Genomic DNA, 21,728 nt, shown 5'->3' with positions numbered 1-21,728 from the left:
CCGCCCCCCCCCCCCCCCCTGGTGATATGTGGGAGTGTACAGGTACAATGAGAGCATGCTGGGACATGTCGTAATTGAACTACAAGATCCAGCATGCCCTCATTGTCCCTGTACGCCCGCCAAATATGACCCAGGGAATAGTAACAAGCTGATTGGCAGGCTCATGTCCTTCTATGTAGTGGAGCCCGTGTCCCTGTAGGGAAGGAGCCTGCCAATCAACTGGTTATCATGGCAAGTGGGCCGTGATTTTTAAACTTTTTAATCACCTTTTTATTTAAATTTAATACTTTTTTCTTATTATTTTTTACTTATTTTTTTAAAATGTTATTTATTTAATTTTTTTAAACAATTTTTTTCTCACTTAACACTATCACACAGGAACTAACAATCCCCTGTGTGATAGCATTTGGAGGTGACAGGTTCTCTTTATTTAACCTGTCACCTCCAATACATGAGAACTTCTGTGACAGGTGAGAGGGGAAGATGGCTCTCCCCTCTCATTGGTTATCACGGAGCGGCAGGGTTACTGTAGGTATTGATAATTTGAGTCTTTTTACGTTGGTACTGCTTCTGCTAGTCATAAAACATCCATCTTTGGTCATTAGGCTTAGCAGAACAAGGCTGAATCCATTGTTCTTACTTTTCAGATTCATAATTCATATGAATTTGCGTTTACAGATCGTGATTGCCAAAATCCTACCTGTGTTAATTAGATGTGATGCAGCAGCCAAACCCTTTTATATAAATGGATAGGCTAGTAGGGTGGCAACTCTACTGTAACCTCAAAGTCTGACGTTGGGATCCACGATAAGGTCTGGAAAATATCTGAGGTGTCCCATCCATATTGGGTGTATGATCCATGTGAGTTCTATCCAACCCCAGAAGCAGGAGAAAAACGTTTTTCCTGTAAGTTTGTTTATCCATTTTATATTAATACTCTTTGTCTATGTGTGTCTGACTTTTTAACTTATGTTTTTTGTAACGTTTTGTGACTTTCTATGCATTGCCCACCTAGCGATATTAAATATAAAATTAATAATCTGATTTTGATTGCTATAAAGGACATACAAATGTAATTTATATATTTTAGTCATGACTTGAAAACTGTATTTCCTTTTATATACATTTGTACCTTTTTAAGTGACACTTTACTTTTTATCTTATCAGAAAATAGAAAATTGAAACATTATCCATGTTAATACATTACCATCTGAATCATGACATGGAAAAACAGTGTTATTTAAATATTACTGAGAAAACTGAAAATGCACAGTGGATATGGTGGAAAATATGAGAAAGGTGGAATTGGTATTTTGGAGCGCTAATATTGGAAATAACTTATCTTACCTCTTTCTGATGGTACTTTATTGCTACCTTAAGCTTTGCCAGGTCATGACTCTTTTGAGGATCCAGCTCCTCGCTCTGGTCATCCCTGTGGTTAAGTATAATTTCCAGTTCTCGTGAGCTCCGTGCTTGGTCAAGCAGGTCCTTGGCAAATCTTTTGCATTGCTGAGACAGTTCCTCATACTCCGCCTTAAACTCATTCTCCACTTTGCTAAGTTCTTTCAATTCCCATCCGAGGCGAAAGGCTGTCAGAATGGGGTCTTCGCTGGATAAGGCAATCAAAGATGGACTGGCCAGAGCCTTGTAGATGTTGAGTCTCGACCTAGAGTGTCTGAGGCTGTCCACTTCCGAGCTGGAAACACATTCCACACAGTTGCAACGTATCTGGTGTGGGCGAGGTATAGTCACCCTTCTTTGGACTAAGAGTTTTATAATTTCATAGTTATTAGTGTGAGCTGCCAGCATAATAGGTGTTATGTCTGGTGTGAACTCTGAAAACTGGGTGTCCATCATCAAAGTGGGTACCTAAAGAGAGAAAACACTTTAAGTTCTCACTATAATTTTTGCAATGAAACATTGGTTTCAATGGATATGTACAGACAGTTCAAGGACTTCCAAACACATATAAAACAAAACACCAGTAATATAATCTATGTATCTGTTAAACAAATAATTACAAGTATTTTAATGCTGAGATCTTTATGCTTTAGGAGCACCAGTACACAAGACAGTCTATGTCTACTGTATTAGTTACAGGGTTATCACAAAATGGTGAAAAGTTTGGAGAAGGCAGGAGAAGTGAACAATCTAGGCCAAAATAGCTGATTTGGAAAAATTCTCCAACTCAGCTCACCTTCCAGTTCAGCTATGTTGTCCTAGATTGTTCACTTCTCCTGCCTTCTCCAAACTCTTCACCCTTTTGTGAATAACCCTGTTAGTGTTATCATTGTATGTGTCTCCAGGCACTAGATGCTATTTAGGCAGTGTGTAGGAAGAGGGGGGTAGTGAGGATCTCAGCAGTGTGCTTATCCCTATCCATAGTTCAGTAAGCAGGCAGGCAACATAGGAACCTGCGGTGGTGTCATCCTTCCATCTATGCACCATGATGACAATTACAAATACATTATTAGGCAAAACAATTGAGGTAAATGCATTCAATTTTTTTTACTGTTTCTTTATTTTTATCACTTTTTATTATTTTATTCAATTATTTCTTCTTATTTTTTTTAATTTTTAATTATTTAGTATTTTCTTATTTTTTTACTTTTTAATCACCTTTTTATTTTTTTATTTAATTATTTAATATTATTTTTTTTTACATTTGTATTTAAATTTTTTTTTTAAATCAATGTCATTTTTTCCCCCCATCTAACTTTATTGCTATCACACAGGAGATAACAAGCCCCTGTGTGATAGCAAGGTAGACAGCTACTTCCTCCGGCGTCAATCCACATTAACAGGACAGGACGATGTGATGCACACTACGGTCCGCCGCCGGGACACCTTACACCGGCTCCCGCAACTTCCCCACAAGGTCACCGCTGCCACCCTTCTGCGCTCTGCCGCCCTGAGGCCGGGCCTCGGTGGCCTTGTGGGAAATCCGGGCCTGGGTAAATGACCATCACTTCTGTTTTTAGCAGGCTTAGAGATCCACTTTAAGACACATGAATGCTAAACTGCCAACTGATCAAAAGCAGACCTGAGTATCTTTAACCAGAGGAACAGTTTAAAATGAAAGAACACATTGTCATCACAGGTGTACTCTGGTTAAACATGAAATGTAGCATTTTGACACGTACGGGAAACAGAATCAGCTTGTCCAGTTACCTTCATTTTCAGCATTACTTGTGTACCAGACTTACCCTACTGTTCAAAATAGTATTGTTTCTAGTTACCTGGTGTCTGGAACCCAGTTTTTGCAGTAGAAGAAAAGACAACATATAAACAGCATGTCAAATGGTACCTCTCTAATAGCTTTTTCACTCTCTGCAACTCTCTGTAATACCTTTACCTTGTTTTCTCTGCAGTCACATGACCACTAACACTCCTTTTTTGTCCTTCCACTGGTGAGCACAGGGCTGATATTTCAAAGGGTAGTGAAGTCAAGACTGGAAGTGACCTTGCCTTCTCGGACTTCACTTAAATGCACTCAGCATTATTGAAGCATAGACGACACAGCAGTGCAATAGAGCAGTGTTTTTAAACCTTTTTTGTGCAAAGGCACACTTTTTTCATGAAAAAAATCACGAGGCACACCACCATTAGAAAATGTTAAAAAAAATGTTACCTCTGTGCCTATATTGACTATATATAAAGTAATTCTCTTGAATAGGAATCAAATAAACACAAAGAAATTATTTTATAATTACTTTATTATGAAATAATAAAGTATTTTATAATTGTTCATATTTCTGTTCAATCCATGACTTAACTTCACACTTCACACAAATACGTTTTAAATTCAAACTGTAGCACTGACGTAGCCCTGGTTAAAGTAGGGTTCAGTGGGGTCTCACTAGTCTTGGTTAAACCCCGCAGAGCCCTGGTGAGACCCTACCAAGCCCTGCTTTAACCAAGGCTCTGTAGGGTCTCACCAGAGCTATGTGGGGGTCTCACCAGTCTGGTGAGACCCCTCAGAGCTCTGGTGAGACCCCACAGAGCCCTGGTTAAAGTAGGGTTCAGTGGGGTCTCACCAGGGCTCTTTGGGGGTGAGGAGTCCGGTGACGTCAATGTCCGTGACGTCACCGGATCTCCGACGGAAGACCCGGAAGCCGGTGGAGAGGTGAGTAACTTTGATCGATCAAAATAATTTTGATCGATCAAAGAAATTAACGATTAATCGACGGCACACCAGACAATATCTCACGGCACACTAGTGTGCCGCGGCACAGTGGTTGAAAAACGCTGCAATAGAGGACATGAAAATATGCACATATAATGAAGAAATATATAATATAATAAAGAAATGCAACTTCCAGGTGCCTACAACATGCAGGGGAGGTGGGGGGCATGGGAGTTCAGCCATTTTAATAGTGGTTGAATTAGCGATGTTAGCACATTTTTTTGTGAGTTATCTCCAATCCACAAAAGTCGCAGCAAAGACAGACCAACTCACAGGGGCAATGGGAGGATATTCCTAAAGCTTGCCCATTGTAACATTCTTTCTCCTTGCTTCCTGGACCGTTAATAAAATTCAAACTTTCAAAACAGATTTATATGCAATTGGTGATTGTGAGTCATAGAGAGTGGGAGTAATAAAGGTTTTTAGCAACACCAGCGGATGTGTTCCAGGATCACCAGATTATAGATAAAAGTCCCTTGTACCTTTACTATAAACATGAACACCGTAAGGCAGGGGTGACATACTCCAGCCCTCTAGCTATGCTTTAACTACAAATTCCATCATGCCTCTGCCTCTGGGAGTCATGACTGTAACTGTCAGTCTTGCATTGTCTCATGGGACTTGTAGTTCCACAACAGCTTGAGTGCCGGAGTTGCCCACCCCTGCCCTAGGGTCATACCATTACCGTGTACACCGTTAAACTTTAGGAATTATTTCAATACCCTTGTATTGAGGAATCCTTCATATTGTATGCAGAAATGTGCGCTGCACTAGGATGTGCTGCCAAGGGTCTTCAAAAGTGCTGTGTTGCATTTTGAAAGAATCCAATTGAATTAACTTGAATAGGATCCACAGGGCAATGCTTTCAAAGTCATCATGTCAGAACTTCCTGCATTGTACTGCAATGCAGTATATGAAGTATATGAAAATGTGCTCCATTAAAATGCATTGGTTTCTGCATTCCCCTGCATTTTGCCTGCAGTGCACAATGCAGAGTAATGCGACCAGCGAGAACGAGCCCTGAAGAGATTTAGATTTTGTTTTTCCAATGTCTTAGCATATAATCTTGCCTCTCTATGAATTATGTATTGATGAATGGGACAGCACAGTAGAACTTTCTGCTTCCATAGAATATAACCCTTCAGGTTACTTAAACAGATTATACACAATTTCATTTTGTGAGAAAAAATAGAAGAGAGACTATAGCAATATAAAGCTGATGAGGGAACCATAAATTATTCCTTATATATTAGCGTATTTTTACATCCAAGTATTTATTTTTCAAACGCAGAGTGAATTTCTTGGCTGTGGTCTTTTACGTTCTTGTGCTATTGTCTTAGGACATTCCTGTCACTGACAACCGCTTCCCGTTGACAGCAAGAGAGCTGATACAAATCTGACAATCTGCTAAAAGAACTGTATCTAGAAATGCAGCCTGAATGAAACATTCACTGATTATTGAATTATTTAATTTCTCATTTATCAGAATACGCCCCCAAATTTCACATAGATGTTTTTGGAAGGAAAAGGTTTCTTGCACTTCTCTTTATTTAAAATATGTATTTATTTAATTACAGCATATGAAACACAACTGTCCCCAATTTTCAAAGACTAGTTACAGTTTTAAACGTTCCCTTATCAATGGATTTTCCTGTTTGTAGTACAATTATGATATACTTACCCAACAGGATTCCGAGCATTGCCTTCAAGTATATCTAAACCCCAAAACAAAAATTGAATAGTTATCACAGCTCACCAGTCCTTAAATGTGGTGGCTGCATTCGTTTTCTTTTTTCAAGTACATTTCTGCAAATACAGAAAAATACCAGTTGATCCTTATAGAAATCCAGTATTTCTATAACTCACATCTCAAACATTGTTATCAACTTTCTAACACCTTTCTAAGAACACCCACTGCAAAATGACAGATCGGGGCTGCGTGTAAACAAATGAGCAGTGATTTTACGACTCGCTCCACCCATTTGTTTTCATTCCATGACAGCTCACTGTCCTTAAGTGGCATACAAACAAATGGGTTTAGTGAGTCCCATGACATCACACGACGTCTCTGCCCATTTGTTTACATTCAGCCCTGATCTGTCATTTTGAGGCGGTTCCTCGGTGGTAGCAGACAGGTCGGCGGGTGGCAAGATTTTGGGCGTTGTTAATCATGATTGACAAGGATCTACATTGCTGATCGACTGTTGTTTTTTGTTTTTGCAATAATAAAGAACATGTCAACTGACTTCTGTTTTATGTTTAGTTAAAGGACTTTTTCAAGGTGTGGTGTCTTTATTTAATTTGTGTGTACTTTTTGGTTCACAAGGGGGGAGGGGCAGCATCTGGGTGCTGTGCTCCCTTTATGACAAATACTTAAATGTTTACCAACATCTTTGAATTACATTATTTTATGTATTTGCAAAATGAAAAAAGGTTTTTCATTCTTAGCACTGCACAGAATCCAGATTTTTTAAAAATGCAATAAACACGAACAAAATTTACTAAATTGAGCATTTCTGAAAATAGAAAATACTGTCTTAGAATTATGACATTTATTGAATCTGGAGCACAGTGTATTTTGGAATTAGTGAGCATACTTTAAATTAAAAATAATTAAATTGGGTCAGACAAATCCAGTGAACAACTAATGGTAAGTGCCTTCATTACCAGGCGGTGATGTAGACACTCAACGAAAATAAAAATGTCCTAGCGAGGAGGACAGAAGACTCAGGACCCAGTGCATCACATAAGCATAAATGAAAGTAACACTAAACTCAGGAGGTAAATATTAAAAATGTTTTTAAGTACTCCTAACTGTTATCAAAATGTACCTTATTTGTGTATCACTCAGCTGTAGATCCTCAAATCATCTTTGAATTCACACTGTCCTTCCTTCTGGAGGGTTTCTACTTTTGTTCCCCATGGTCCCTGTGTGTTGTAAAGTAGCTACCACTCCGCTTCTGTGATGGATTATAATTTCAATGCAAAACATGAGATTGTAATCCTTTACGTAAGCGAGCTTGGATTGGTGGCTACACACACGAGGACCATGGGGAACAAAAGTAGCCACCTCCAGAAGGAAGGACAGTGTCAGCATGAATTTAGAGATGATTTGAGGATCTACAGCCGAGTGATACACAAATAAGCTGCATTTTTGTTAATAGGTAAGGTACTTGAATGCATTTTTAAGATTTAACACCTGTTAGTGTCACTTTAAGGTGCATATTTGGGGAATTTAGATTAGGATTAAAAAAAACAATTGCTGCAGAGATTTGCTATAGGGGGTATTTTTAGCCTTGATGCCATGTACAATGACATTTACATTTGCGAATAAAATATCTTGCATAAAAAAGAGTGAGATTTCCTTCTTTGAATTCAATTTTGTTTCTTCCTTTAAAACTGTGCTCACTACTTATTATTATCTATTTACCAGATTTAGAAACTTCTTATAACCATAAAACAATACTCTTCCCAATCTCAAATAGGTAAAAAAGAATGACCTATAGATCCACCAGCCCTTCCTTTTCCATTGTACCAGTTCTTCTTTTAAAAGATATCCATTTCTAATTCCACTGATTCTATCAAATGGGAAGTGCAATATACAGGTGAAACTCGAATAATTAGAATATCGTGCAAAGTTCATTTATTTCACTAATGCAACTTAAAAGGTGAAACTAATATATGAGATAGACTCATTACATGCAAAGCAAGATAATTCAAGCCGTGATTTGTCATAATTGTGATGATTATGGCTTACCGCTCATGAAAACCCCAAGAACCCCAAATCCACAACCTCAAAAAAGTAGATTATTACATGCAATCAATAAAACAAGGATTGTACATAGAACAATATCGGACCTCTGAAAAGTACAAGCATGCATATGTACTCAGTACTTGGTTTGGGCCCCTTTTGCAGCACTTACTGCAATTACTTTTGCACGATATTCTAATTATTCGAGTTTCACCTGTATATATGTAGCGGGACTATTGTCATATCCATATTAAGAGATGTGCCGCTTTAAGACTGTATGCTGTTACAGAGATTTGATTGGCTCAGCTCTAAGCAGTGCTGGTTTGTGGGAGTTGCAGTTTCATCACAGGGAGAGACAATGTAAAGATATGCTGCACTGAACTACCACTCCCAGGAGGCTTTATGATCTGGAAGAGGAGTGTACTCAGCCTTCTCAGAGAGCACAGAAGTACCAGTTTATTCCAGTTTATTCCAGTGGCTCTTTTGGGGGTGAGCGATATATATATATATATATATATATATGTGTGTGTGTGTGTACAAAGTAGGGAACAAAGTTCTAATAGCTTAGCTACCTTTTCCTAGGTTCCAGCATTTAACTTCTCCCTCAGCTAGTCGCTCGCCACTTCTCTTTTGTAGGGGACAGCCATAGGTGCTTCACTGTATCAATTATAGCCGTGGAGTTTGTCAGCACTGTGATAAAAAGTGACCTGCTTTATTTGGCTGGTGTTTAATCCCCTCATGCATCAGACGTTTGCAAGATATAATAACAAACCCCAAAGTCTGTCATATTTACAGATATTAGATGCATGCTCAATATTTTATGTTTTTATTTAGTTGTATTATTTTTCAAAACTTTAAATCAAATTCAAGTCAGCCCTTGATCCATCTCTAGCTGCTGTCTTTATATATTTAACACACTAACCTGTGCATTGTTTTTTCCAATACACTGCATTTCAGACTTTGTATTGAACCTTTAGGCAGGTACAGATCACTCTTGCAGCAATGACCTTGCAGTAATCACTAGGTCAAGCTTCACAAACCAAAAAAGTTAGAACAAAGCACACTTTTGTCACCAGGCTGTACATGCTATATAACATGTGGATGACTGGAGTCATTTAATTATTTAACACCGCCTCATGGTGCAGTGTCTTGCAGAGCCTGCAGCACAGTAAGTCCACAGCCAAAACATTTAATCAATAGATCACTGTGATAAACGTCTTAATAATGCTTTATTTTTAGCTAACACTGTCGGAGCCATGCATGCAGCCTGCTAAAATGTTGTGCTCTAATCACTATCTATGAAGGCCATAATTAAGTATTATTAAAGCATTTATCATATATTATATCACTGTCTGAAGAAGTATTGCCTATTCAGTCACACAAACATAATAGCGGTAGTACGACCTGAGGTAAAAGTGTAGCTTAATTTTGTAGTTATCTGAAGGCATAATATGCCTGGAAAACAACTTTGAAAAAATGTTCCTCCTTCAAAGCAGTGTGTTGCTTTTTTTCACTATGGAAAAATAAAAGCAATGTGGATGTAGTGATAAATACTGGTGGTCAACTATAGATTTTATATGTGTGTCTTCTTATTTAAAGACCTAGCAGCACATATATTACAATTTACAATACATCTGCACTTGTGGTTTCCAGGAGCCACAGCTGCTGTGTTTTTCTATGGACGCTGTACTCGGGTGTACGGCACAAATATGCCCATGAGCCCCAACACTTACAGGTACTTATTGCCTCTTACAGAGATTACAATACTCCTCCTGACAGTGCCTTTAGCTGCTTTTCTCTTCAGAAGCACAATATCACTATTGTTCAGGCATTATCCCAGCTCTGAATATACTTCCTGTTCAAAGATGCTGGCTCAGAGATGACACAGTCATATACATTCTGTTGGCTGTGCACGTTGTGATAAAGTTACATTGTTGCAGTCTCATCACTGGCGAAGAAGATACTGAAGACATGCTTTCATAACCCTGAAGCAAACTGACATAATCTTGGCCTAGGCAAAGTCTCTTGCCTGGGGCTGAAGAACTACTTTATATAGGACTTTTTCTGTCTGGTCAAAAAAAAAAGATTTGGTACATTTCTGTAGTTCATGCATTTTTGCCCCCTGTAAAATGCTAATACAGAAAAATATGCCTTGATCTGCCAGAAATGCAGTTTGCTCTTAACTTCCTGTTAGAGCTTGAAATGCAGTGCACAGTACTGAGACTGACAAGACAGTTAAGTATAAGTGGATATTTGAAAACTGTCATTAGCAGATCATGGAAAATGTGGTATCAGTCTTTTTAAATACACAAATTCCCTTAAAGATCTTACAGTTTATGGAGGGTTGGAGACTTATATATTTCACAAAACATTAGGGGTCTCAAGCTTGTTTTTTTTATAATTTACCAAATGCATAAGCCAGAGCAGCTTTAACTTTTTTTTAAATCTTAATGAAAAGGGTCAATAATGTCTTTAAAATTTGGTTTTATTACTTGTTTTTTTTCTTACAGATAAATTGCTGTTAGTGAACTAATTTTATAACAGAGCATTTTTATAAAAATGTTTATTAGGCAGAATAAAGTAAATAGATGCTGGGATGTCATCTCATAGATCTCCAAGTGTGCCCTTTGAGTAAAAAGTTACCTGCAGGATGCACAGGTCAGGGACAATCAATCACAGGAGCTGAGGCCTACTGATGGACCCACTCTAATATACTGTACACTATATTGGTAATCCTGCAGATCAAAAACCTAATAAATCTAGTGAAAAAGTGATTTGCAAACAGAGGGTAGTCTGCGTGAACAGGGGTACGTTAGTAGGCCCAAACCACTGGTGAGCCCAAGTGAAAGGGTAAAAGGATTAAAGTTGATCAGCAAAAATGTTCTTCCCCCTGTGATTCTGGGTGTCCAGCCTGTCACTCACTTCTGCAGGGGTGCATACAGCAATGAGGAGAATTAAATGTGTTTGCACCAGAATTCTGGCACTAATGCACCCTAAGAATGTCTGCCCCAAATTCTAAAACATGCTGCACCATTTTCCGGACCTCTATGAACTCCTGCACCAAATTCAAGTAGCTCTTATTTGCGCCATATTTGATTCTGGCACTGTAGCAGGTGTGACATTCCTTGAAACTTGAGGATCCAACTGAAATCTGTGTCAGGCACATATGGAACAGTTTTGACATAGATGTGACACGTCTATGTACTTTATCAGTGTGCATATATCTGTCCCAAAGTTTGTATCGCAAGCCAGCGCCAGTATACTAGGTTTATTCAAATTCATGAATGCTATGCAAACTTGTACATGATTTTGGCACAAATAAAGGCACTATTCCTGTAACCCTGAGACACATTTCTTATCTGTCTCAACAACACTGTTTTTGAATTCCCTTAAATAAGTGTTGTGCGGTACAGCATAGTATAAGCAATTTTGTAATCCCTGAGTTCGTTTTTGGTGTTTAGGAATGCCGGTAATTGCTCTTGGGTAGAAGCAGAGAAATCAGGAAATATTGCAATGGTGATGTTGTTATATTTAAGCACGCTCAGGGTTTGGGCCGTGCACAGGATGGCTTCCTTAACCGACCATGTTTAGTTACCATTGCAGTAAAAAGTAACAAGTGTCTGGTAGAGGAATTGAGACAAACTCTATGTGCTGACCCACAGAAACCAATCAGATTCTCCATTTTATTCTTACTGACTATAAATAAAGAATCTGGCAGCTATGGGACAACACGGACATCCTGTAAAAGAGTTTCTTCAGATACTACCAGAGGTTATGTATATTTAAGAAAAGGTCAGCTGGTTTTTAGATATGGCTGCCTTGAGCAACCATTACAATACATTGTACAGCAACACATAAACACATAAATAAATAGTGAAATATCACTAGTGCTGTTCAGTGTGGAGCTTGCCAACAACAGCCAAATTAATCCCTTGCCTAATGGAAAGTTCAGAAGTGCATTGGTTGAAGGATTCTGAAATACTGTCTTTTTCTAGGAACATTCATAAAAGTACCTTAAGACTGAGGTTTGGCTCTATTTAGCTGAATACATGCTGATCAACACTAGGGTGCCTAATGTATTCCTGTTATGTCTTTCCAAAAGGACAGAGTGTACAGATAGTTATTGCAGACTGAATATTAAATAATTGTGCAAGCAATTAACACAGGGGAAATAGTACATTATCAAGAATCTGTAGAATTAAAATACACAGCTGAGGAAAAAAATATTGTGTAGCAAATATTTGTATTAGATGATTAGAAGGGAAATACATTTCACAAATTTGTGATGGTGATGGCGGGTGCTGCTGATAGTGCTGGGGGGATGGTGATGGATGCTTCTGATAGTGCTGAGGGGGTTCAGAGGACAAAGGGTCGTGCCGTCAGCTGCTTTCTGTCTGGTCCCACCCAGATCACTGACCTCACTGGTTGCCAAGAGCTTGGCAGGGCGTCAGCAAGGAAACTGATGACGTCAATGAGCTGAGCGGGAAGCTGGACAGAGAGTTATAGGTTGCTAAGAGCTTTTAGCAGCCTGAGATGCTGTGGATGCCCCTCTGCTGCTCCCCCAAACCTGCCAACCCCTAATGTAATTCCACCTGAGGTGACTGCCTCTGGCTGCCTCGTTATACGGATGGCCCTGGCCAGGGACTACATTCATGTAAGTGAGATCTCTCCCTACACTGCCACTGAATGGATGAATCTCCCCTGCCAGGCTATTGAATTGCAGCACTTACTACCAAAGGAGCCGCTGGAATAACCCAGGTCAGCCATAGTCAGTCTAGGGGATTTTGGTAACCAGCTGCCGCATTAGCATTAACTGCCCTCTTCTAGTGACCGACATAGTTGAAATCCAGACCAGAAGTATGATGCTGAAGAACTTTATTCACATTTTTACACTGGGAGAAAGGGTATAGGGACCTAGACATACAGGGTGAAACAGACTCCAGACTCACCAGTCCCTTTTAGTAATTCAGCGTAGATCCATTTGCAGCACAGTTGAACAGGGATTGGCACAGAATCTTCAGTAGGAGAGAAACCAGACTTGCTCCTGAGGTCCTGTCTATTCCAGGCACCTCTAGTAGCCATCCGCTTCCAGCCATCAGCAGCAAAGGCCTCGTTTAAGCCTGAGGCATAGCAAAACATTTACCGCACTCAAGTGTTCCCACCCCCAGGCCTAGCCCGGCTGTAGCCAGACTGATGATGGATAAGGCTTGTTGCGCCAATTTCACACAATATGAGAAAGGTCACCAGCACACCGAGTTCCTTCAAGGATACTCAATCCTGGGTTTATTGAAAACTCATGTCAAAAACACAAGTGGCTTTGGCGCCGCACAGGGTCCCTTCATCAGGCATAGCAATGCTATGCCTGATGAAGGGACCCTGTGCGGCCCCCGAAAGCGCTTGTGTTTTTGACATGAGTTCAACATGAGACTGCGCACATGGCATTGCATGGCAACACTGGCTATCAGAGCCCCAGTGATTGGGCTGGTGGACTGCACAAACACTCACAGTTTACTTCATTGTTTGTCCCACACTGCAGTAGAGTCACACCCCACTCAGGCAGGTACAATAAATGCCAGAACACCTGTAATTAACAAGATAAATGCCAACTATAATTCCCCCAGACTGACTACAGCTCTGGCAATCAATACATTTCTAGTAGCCACCTCACAAAAGGTGATGGGGCTACAGTATTCTGACAGCCGGTGTCCGCCGCTGTCATTATACCTGCACATTGACACAACTCTGGTGTCCTTTGTGCAAGAAAACAGTTTTAGTCTGAAATTTTGATCTGGAAACCTTTTTTTTGCAAAGGTGATTTAGGGCCCATTCACATCAGGTATGTTGGGGCTGTGCTGGCAATCTTCCCCAATGCAGTCCCAATGCACAGACAAGGCAAATTGCCTTGTTTTCAAATGGCTCAGTTTTCACTCTCCTAACGCACAGACAAGGCAATTTGCTTTGTTTTCAAATGGTGTTGTGGTGTATGCTGAAAAAGTATTTCATGCAGTACTTTTTTCAGTGCAGCGAGGTATGAATAAAGTAAAAAAAAAAAAAGTTTTTAACAGTTGTAAGCGTAGGGATTGCGCATCAGCGCACACCAGCAGCTGTGCATTCAGTGCAGCTTGTGCTGAATGCACAGCGCGGCCAGCCCTCAGGTTTGTCTGTATCAAATTAATTATTAAAAAAATCAGAAATCATAATCTATCCACATTCTTTTCTTTTAGTACCAATTACAGTATGTACTTTATAATGTTTATGGTATATTTTTAGTGTTTTTTTTTGGTTTTGTGCTGCCCTAGGCAACACTAAACTAGGGCCCCCTAATCGAGCCCGCTGCATATTTTGCATAACCTGTCAGAAGCTGAATACAACACGCACATTGTATCCAGCTTCTGACAGGTTGCGCTATTAGCATTTGCTTATCCTTTCAAATGCTGGATACAGTGAGTACCTGTTTAACTGCTTCCCGTCCACAGGGCATTCAATAACGGCGTTCAATTTCACACAAGCGCACAGTTTTAATGCTTGACGTGTTTGGTGTCTATTTACCCGACATGACCCTATCTTTTATATTTTACCAAAAAATTGGGGTAATAATAAATGTAATAATAAATGTTTCATAACAAAACGTAGGGAAAAACGTTCCCAACATTTTCAGGACTTTTTTCGTTATATAGTAAAAAAAAAAAAACCCGCAGTGGTGATTAAATACCACCAAAAGAAAGCTCGATCTGTCCCTAAAGAATGGTATAAAATTAATTTAGTACAGCGTTTCATGACTGAATAAATGTCAGTCAAAGTACTGCTGTGCTCAATACTGAAAAATGGGATGGACAGGAAGGGGGTTTAACACCCCGTCATCAAGCCCCGTCATCAAGTAGCTAAATAGTAACAGGCACGCTCTGTATCACTTCTGCCAGCGTCTGAGAGAGGAGGCTGAGCTCGTCGCTGGATTCGGGAAGGAATCATTTTTTTTCCTCTTAATGGCAGGTGAGGAGGTATTTTTATTTCCCCCCCCCCCCCAGAAAGTGCCGCCCAAGGCAAAAGCCTTATTTGCCTTGCAGTAGATACGCCTCTGTATATCTTCATTCATTGGTGATAATGATGACCTTGTTTTCGATTACAAAAGCATAATATACTCTCAGTAATGCCGTGACGTGACTTATTTTTTCAATTGTTCTGTTAAAAGAGTGGTGTGCTAGGCTGCTGAGCATTACCTAAGCCAGCTCAACCCCTTTTACGCACATCGCTTTAGAAGTAAATTACTAATGTAATTTCAGAGAGACTGAAAGCAACTGTGTACTAACAGGCAGAAAAACATCCACATGAACACAACCTCATGAGTTCTTAGGGATTTGCTTTGGATAAGTGATGTTTATTCTCCATTATCTAGCAGTGGATTTTCAAACGTAAATTGGAAACACAGTTGGGAATATTTGAAATGGAATATTTTCTCTCTTGTATCTTTTTTTTTTACAATACATACATGTAACCCCTTCACTGCCTAACAAAGAATTACCTTCAATATGCCAGTCTGAGCTTTGCCTTGTTTCTGTCTCTGATCCTTGTCCATTTTGCTGGGATTAATGAACTGTGCCATACACAGTGGATAACCCGAATCAGCAAACCATAATTCTCCTGCATCTGATGTGCTTTGATTTGCTTGATTCTCTGAGAATCACAGAGAGATTTATGTAAATATAAACACACTGGTTCCCTCTGTCTGAATGTGCTAAGGTCACTAGGCATGTTGAAGGGGGGTCCTTAGCAGCATCAGGTGATGGAAACCAGTGTACCAGTGAGAGTTATAGTAGGCAAACATTTTATATGGCTAATGATGACTATCGTATTGCTTGGTGCACTTTTAAAATGTCACCACCTTTCTCCATTTTAAAGTGACAATAAACTCAGGAGTTAAATCTTAAAAATGCATTCATGTACCTTAACTATTGACAAAAATGTAGCTCATTTGTGTACCACTTGGTACACATGCTGATTGGTCACTCATTGGTTGCCCCGGGCTGATTGATGCTGATTGCTTGCCCTGGGCAACTGCTCCATATTTTGTCTGCTCCAGTTTTGATAAATTCCCCCCTATGAGTTTGCTTTCTCATATATCAGGGTAAACATTTGCTGATGATTGCGGTTATAGGAAGATACAAGTCTGGTCTTCATGCTGGCAATTAACTTATGGTGAACTCTGAGTAATTGAGACATTTAAGATATATGTCTCATATGTCTTATATGTTATATCTGGCGAATTAGTTACCACTGAACTTTGCATTACCTATTAAGGAACTCTATGTTACTACTGAACTCTGCTTTACTTACTGCTGAACTCTGCATTACTACTGAACTCTGCTTTACTTACTGCTGAACTCTGCATTACTACTGAACTCTGCCTTACTTACTGCTGAACTCTGTGTTACTACTGAACTTTGCGTTACCTATTGCTGAACTCTGCGTTAATACTGAACTTTGTATTACTTACTATTGAACTCTACATTACTACTAAACTTTGCGTTACCTATTACTGAACACTGCATTACAACTAAACTCTTTGTTACCTACTACTGAACTCTGCATTACTACTGAACTTTGCGTTACTTACTACTGAACTCTGCGCTACTTCTGAACTCTGCATTACCTAATACTGAACTTTGGGGTAACTACTGAACTTTGCGTTGCTTACTACTGAACTCTGCATTGATACTAAACTCTGCGTTACCTATTACTGAACTCTGTGCTACTACTGAACTCTGTGTTACCTATTTCTAAACTCTGCCTTACTATTGAACTTGCGTTAACTATTACTGAACTCTGCAATACTACTTAACTTTACATTACTTATTACTGAACTCTGCATTATTTCTCTGACCCCTGCCCTGTGAATACAAGTGAATGTCAAGTCTCTCACTTAAGCTACACCATACTTTTTTTTAATTATTATTTTACATTAACAGTTAAAATTTTAGGACAAGATTTTGGGGTGCTCCCTTCTCGGTCCAAGCATTACTTTGACTGAGAAGAAGGGAACACCCCAAATATTTGAAATGTAAACCGTTAAATAACGCATCACAGACAGTGAGATTGTGAATTTGCACTAATATGGCTACAATCACATTAAGCATCGCTGAAGCTGAAAAGCTCAGATAAGTTGATAGTTTTACAGTGACAATCACACTAATGCTATGGCGTGTTTTACTGCTACACTACAAGTCATATTCCGTTAAGGAACACACATTTTAACACTTTATAGACCACTGGTTGCCAGGAGCTGGGCAGGATGCCAGCCAGAGGGGCGTTGTCACTCCTGCAAGCCACACAATGCCCCCCACCGACCCAAGGGTGTGCACCCCCAGAGCCCCCCAGGAACTGCCTTAGATGACAAAAAGCATCAGCACACCCTTGACATCTAGGACTAAAGAAGTGGGGGACTGTCCAATGTCACGACTGTGATTATTGTAATAATGTGAGAAGAACTCACACATTTTATCATACAGTGATGGGGCACTTCATTTGACAGCAAATAATCTCATACACGTGACTCAAGTTCTGTTATTTATATTATTAAATGCCTTTAGAATGTAGAAAGTACGTCCATTGTATGAAGACAGTCTTTTAATAACAGGCTTTAAGTACATAATTATGTTATAGGTAAAAAGTGATCAGGAGGTTACAGAATATCAGAATATTTGTTAGAAGCAATGCACAATGTTATACAGTGTAGAAGTCAGATAATCGATGTTCCTGATATATTGCCATACTTAAACAGGTCTGTGCAGGCTTCATGTGCTCTCACTTGAAAGTATGCAGCCTTGGCAATTTGACAGTGGCCACCAATTGTCATCCCCCCACCCCCATTCCCAGAAGTTCCAGGTATTTTTCTGGCTGTGGAGTAGGGTGGTAGGGGAGAGAAGGGAAGAAAGTGATGTCTAAGGTCATTTTAGGTTCAGGTTCACTTTCATTAACTCATTTATTGCATGCCATTTACAAGAACAGGGAGAATTGCACATCTGACATTTTTCATGAAGAAAATGTTGAATAGTAAGGATAAATTGCAATTCTGCTTTAAACTCAAGCTTCTAGTATTAATGAAAGATTACTTTTCATTTTGTATTTTGCATAAGTTTCCTTTGAACATAGATTGCATAATCTCTATTTAAAGATTGTTGATAGCAGCAGATTTTCGTCGGATGCATTACAAAACCAAAACAGACAACATTCAAGAAAACCGATATTAGTTAAGCCTCTTTGAAGAGCTTAAGCATACTCTTATCCCATTAACTCTTTTTTCAAGGCTAGGTGTTGAAATTCTGCTATAACCATTAAATGGGAAGTGCTACGTTAAATACAAGAAGAACTGTAAAAGGCGTCTTTGAAATGTCAGTTATTCAGCAGTGTATTTTGTAGGGGTGTGCTTCATGTTTGCTGCACTTCACATACCCTAGAATCATTTTAGATTATCATACAACACAAATTCTATTTATAGTAAACTGCAGCATAAAAATAGGATTAGCATTCTTCTAGTATATTGCGCAGCTGTTTATTACACAGCTACAGTTCTTCCCTTGACACAGAAAAGCAAACAGTAACTGCAAGCACGATCAGCCTTCCAAAGAATTATACAGCAGTGCAATGTTACATGTTTCATTCTAGTGAATTCCATAAATATCAATCCCAATTCTAAATTTAAACAGCATATTATTTCACTTTGAAACAGTTATGCTTAACACGGAACATTGTGTTTGTCATAAAGCAGCACTAATAGATCCATTATTACTGACATTGCCTTTTTAAATAAACTGTTGGTCGGAGCTAGCTGTCATTGCTAGCTCCGCACAATCGTTTTCTATTTACTTTACTTCTATTCTATTTATATTCTATAATCGTTTTCTACAGTGTTCGGCTCACTTCACTTCAGGTCGGTCATTCACTCGGCTGCTAACGGCAGCTTAGTGAATAGACCCCTTAGAGTTTCTTCCCCAGCATGTGACTGGACTGTGAAAGTAGAAGAAGCAGACTGCTAAGCTTTTCCCTCCTATTAGCATGCTTTTTTATTTTGTTTGTTTTATAATCATAATATTTATGGTTGTAACATTTTATTAAACTAGAGCTTTAGGCATATGATCCCAAGTCATAAAGACCCCTCGATACAATAAAACAACCCCAATAAAATAAAAAAATATCAATTAGTTCTTGAAGGGATCTCATGTTGGAAATACAACAGCACCTACTGATATGTTTGAGCTGTGGATGGCGCTGTAGTGTAATGTTAGATTTCTATGTGCGTGTTTGTTTATGATACACAGGAAGTTTTCTTATCTATATATGTTTCCTTTACAATGCTGTATACACAGATGTAATATTCTCCTGAGCAAGTAAAACTTAATTCAGCATTCCTCCAGATACCACTGCTTAATCTAAACGTATAACCAACATCTCATTGGCACCATTGATGTCCGTCCTTGCTTTGTACCCTGTGCAGGCTCAGGAGACAGAAGATGAGGATACAACTGACAACTGCCAGAAGCCCTCCTTCACTTGCGGAGCTAGCTGTCACTGCTAGCTCCACACAATTGTTTGCTTTTTACTTTTTAAACTTTTTTCACTGTTTTTCTGTTCTGCTCGGTGCCTCTGAGGGACCGAGCAGAACAGCCAAGCCGAATGCCGCTCGGCGGCATTCGGCTATTCACTCACTGCTGTTCGGGATCTTTAAGAATAGCCCGAAGAGCAGTGAGTAGCCTGCCGGAGGTTCTTGCCTCCCGGAACTCCTTCTGCACTTCGGGTCGGCCGAACATGCTGAGCATGTTCGGCCGACCTGAAGCCACGCGAAGTGAGCCGATGTACGGCTGATTTCAGCTGATGTACGGCTGAAATCAGCCGTACCAGCCTGCAGTGAATAGCCGAACAGTGTTCGGCTCACTTCACTTCAGATCGGTCTTTCACTCGGCTGCCTACGGCAGCTTAGTGAATAGACCCATTAGAGGTTGATTTACTACATGCAAACAGGCTGTTCACACTCTGTATGGGACATTTCCCTAAGCTTAGTGAATGAGGTGAAAGTACACTTTGCAGAGAAAAAACAATCACATGCAAGGAAAATGTAAAAAACTTATTTTTGCTTGCACATGATTGGATGATGTCAGCAGAGCTTCACCTCATTCATTAACTAAGGGTAAACTTCTTATGCAAAGTGCAAATCCCCTTGCAAAGTGAAGAACCTTAATGCCTTTGGTAAATCAACCTCTTAGATCCAACGCTTCTCTATCCTGCTTGAGGTAAGGTATTGTCATGCATATGTAAAGGGGTGAGGCTTGTAAAAGTGATACCTTGCTTTAGCAGCCTTAGAAGTGCATTATCATTGGACAAGATAAGGAATTACTTGGAAGAGTGGCCAAACATCGTCAATGTTAAAAAAAACAAGACAATTTGAATGTGACTGATTACTGCTAGACATGGAGTGGTAGTTCGGTAAATTCAAATGGAGACACAGATAAGTGTTCTGTGTAGTTGTATTTATCTCACGTTAAGTTTTGCGCTAAGGGCAAAACTAGGCAAATATGGGCAGCAAACATGAAAGTGGCATGTATAAAGCTGGACATACATCTTACACTTTGGCTGTTCAATCTTCTTTAGATTTACCACATAAATATAATATTAAAACCTAGCTGAATATTCTATTCACTGTTTATTCAAGGAGGATATCATGGCATGCCATCTAGCTTTAAAAAAGAGTCATGGCTTGTCACATGGGTGTGTGGTTTATCTACAAGGGGCAAAAAAAATTATACATTTTATTGCATGCTAATATGTATTTAATTAGTAAAAGATGATTGGCCTTTTGTTTTTACTTGAGCAGGACGTATGTTAACAGATCACCATATTAGAGACCACAGAGTGTCATGATATCCTAAGAACTGCTTTGTAATCAGACTGACATGTCTGTGAAACAATTTCCAACTAGGCATACAGCCCTGTCAAGTTAGTTTTATTGGTCTGTAACAGATACTAGCATTAGGGATGAGGTTTGGGTCCACTGCTACCATGTGTTTAAGGCGAATCCTGCAGGCTCAAAATTTGCAGTACTGGTGAATGTTTGTGCAAATTCACTTGGGAGAATTTTTTAAAACTATAATGTACTGCATGGCTTGTTCTGGGCATCACATTGTAAAAATAACATTGCCGTTTTGGAGAGGTTAAGAAGCAGGCCACTAAACTGATTAACTAAAAGCTGCTTTTTAGTAATACTAGAGGTATGTAGTTTTTTTGTTGGTACAGCTATCCTTTAAAGATGAATGATCTTGCTCTATATTTAAATTTAAGTTGCCCTTTTCCCATAAAGAAAAAAATGATAATTTATTTGTTTTATATTATTTGGTCCAAACATTCTTCTTGATAAAATGTGTGTCCCTGATTCACAATGCCCTTCAGCTATGTTTGGGAATGCAAGTAATAGTTTAATCCCGTGTTGTTCTGATAATTAACCTTCCCATTATTAGCATCATTAAACATAAGCTATAGTTTCCAATTTCTTTTTAAGTTTCTCATTTAAAAATAGCCGAGATCTCCTTCATGGTTTATAGGTGTGATGAAAGCAAGGAGGACTAACGAACCCCAAACTGTGTATAGCGACCAGAGAGATGGTACTGAACACAGTGCCAACCTCACCTTCCTCCCAAATAAAAAGGCAATAATGAGATGGGCAGATGAAAAGCTTCTGACTGTGCTAGGCAGTGATGGAAGCGGAAACATTTGACAAAATCCAGTCCAAGCTAGAAGGAATTCAGA

At 39.3% G+C, this 21,728-nt stretch overlaps 1 protein-coding gene across 1 annotated transcript in view; it reads right to left on the bottom strand.

Moving 5' to 3' along the window:
* The window catches only part of TRPC5 (transient receptor potential cation channel subfamily C member 5), a 215,877-nt gene that overhangs the window by 95,775 nt on the left and 98,374 nt on the right, over positions 1-21,728 (bottom strand). The window contains exon 3 of the mRNA XM_018565630.1: positions 1,348-1,869. Within this exon, the coding sequence (XP_018421132.1) occupies positions 1,348-1,869 (522 nt within the window). The remainder of the gene's footprint in view (positions 1-1,347; positions 1,870-21,728) is intronic.

Source organism: Nanorana parkeri, unplaced genomic scaffold, assembly GCF_000935625.1.
Source record: "Nanorana parkeri isolate BGI_ZX_2015 unplaced genomic scaffold, ASM93562v1 scaffold868, whole genome shotgun sequence".
NCBI classification, from domain to species: domain Eukaryota; kingdom Metazoa; phylum Chordata; class Amphibia; order Anura; family Dicroglossidae; genus Nanorana; species Nanorana parkeri.
Note: the sequence above shows the minus strand (reverse complement) of the source record. Positions and strands in the feature narration are given on the sequence as shown.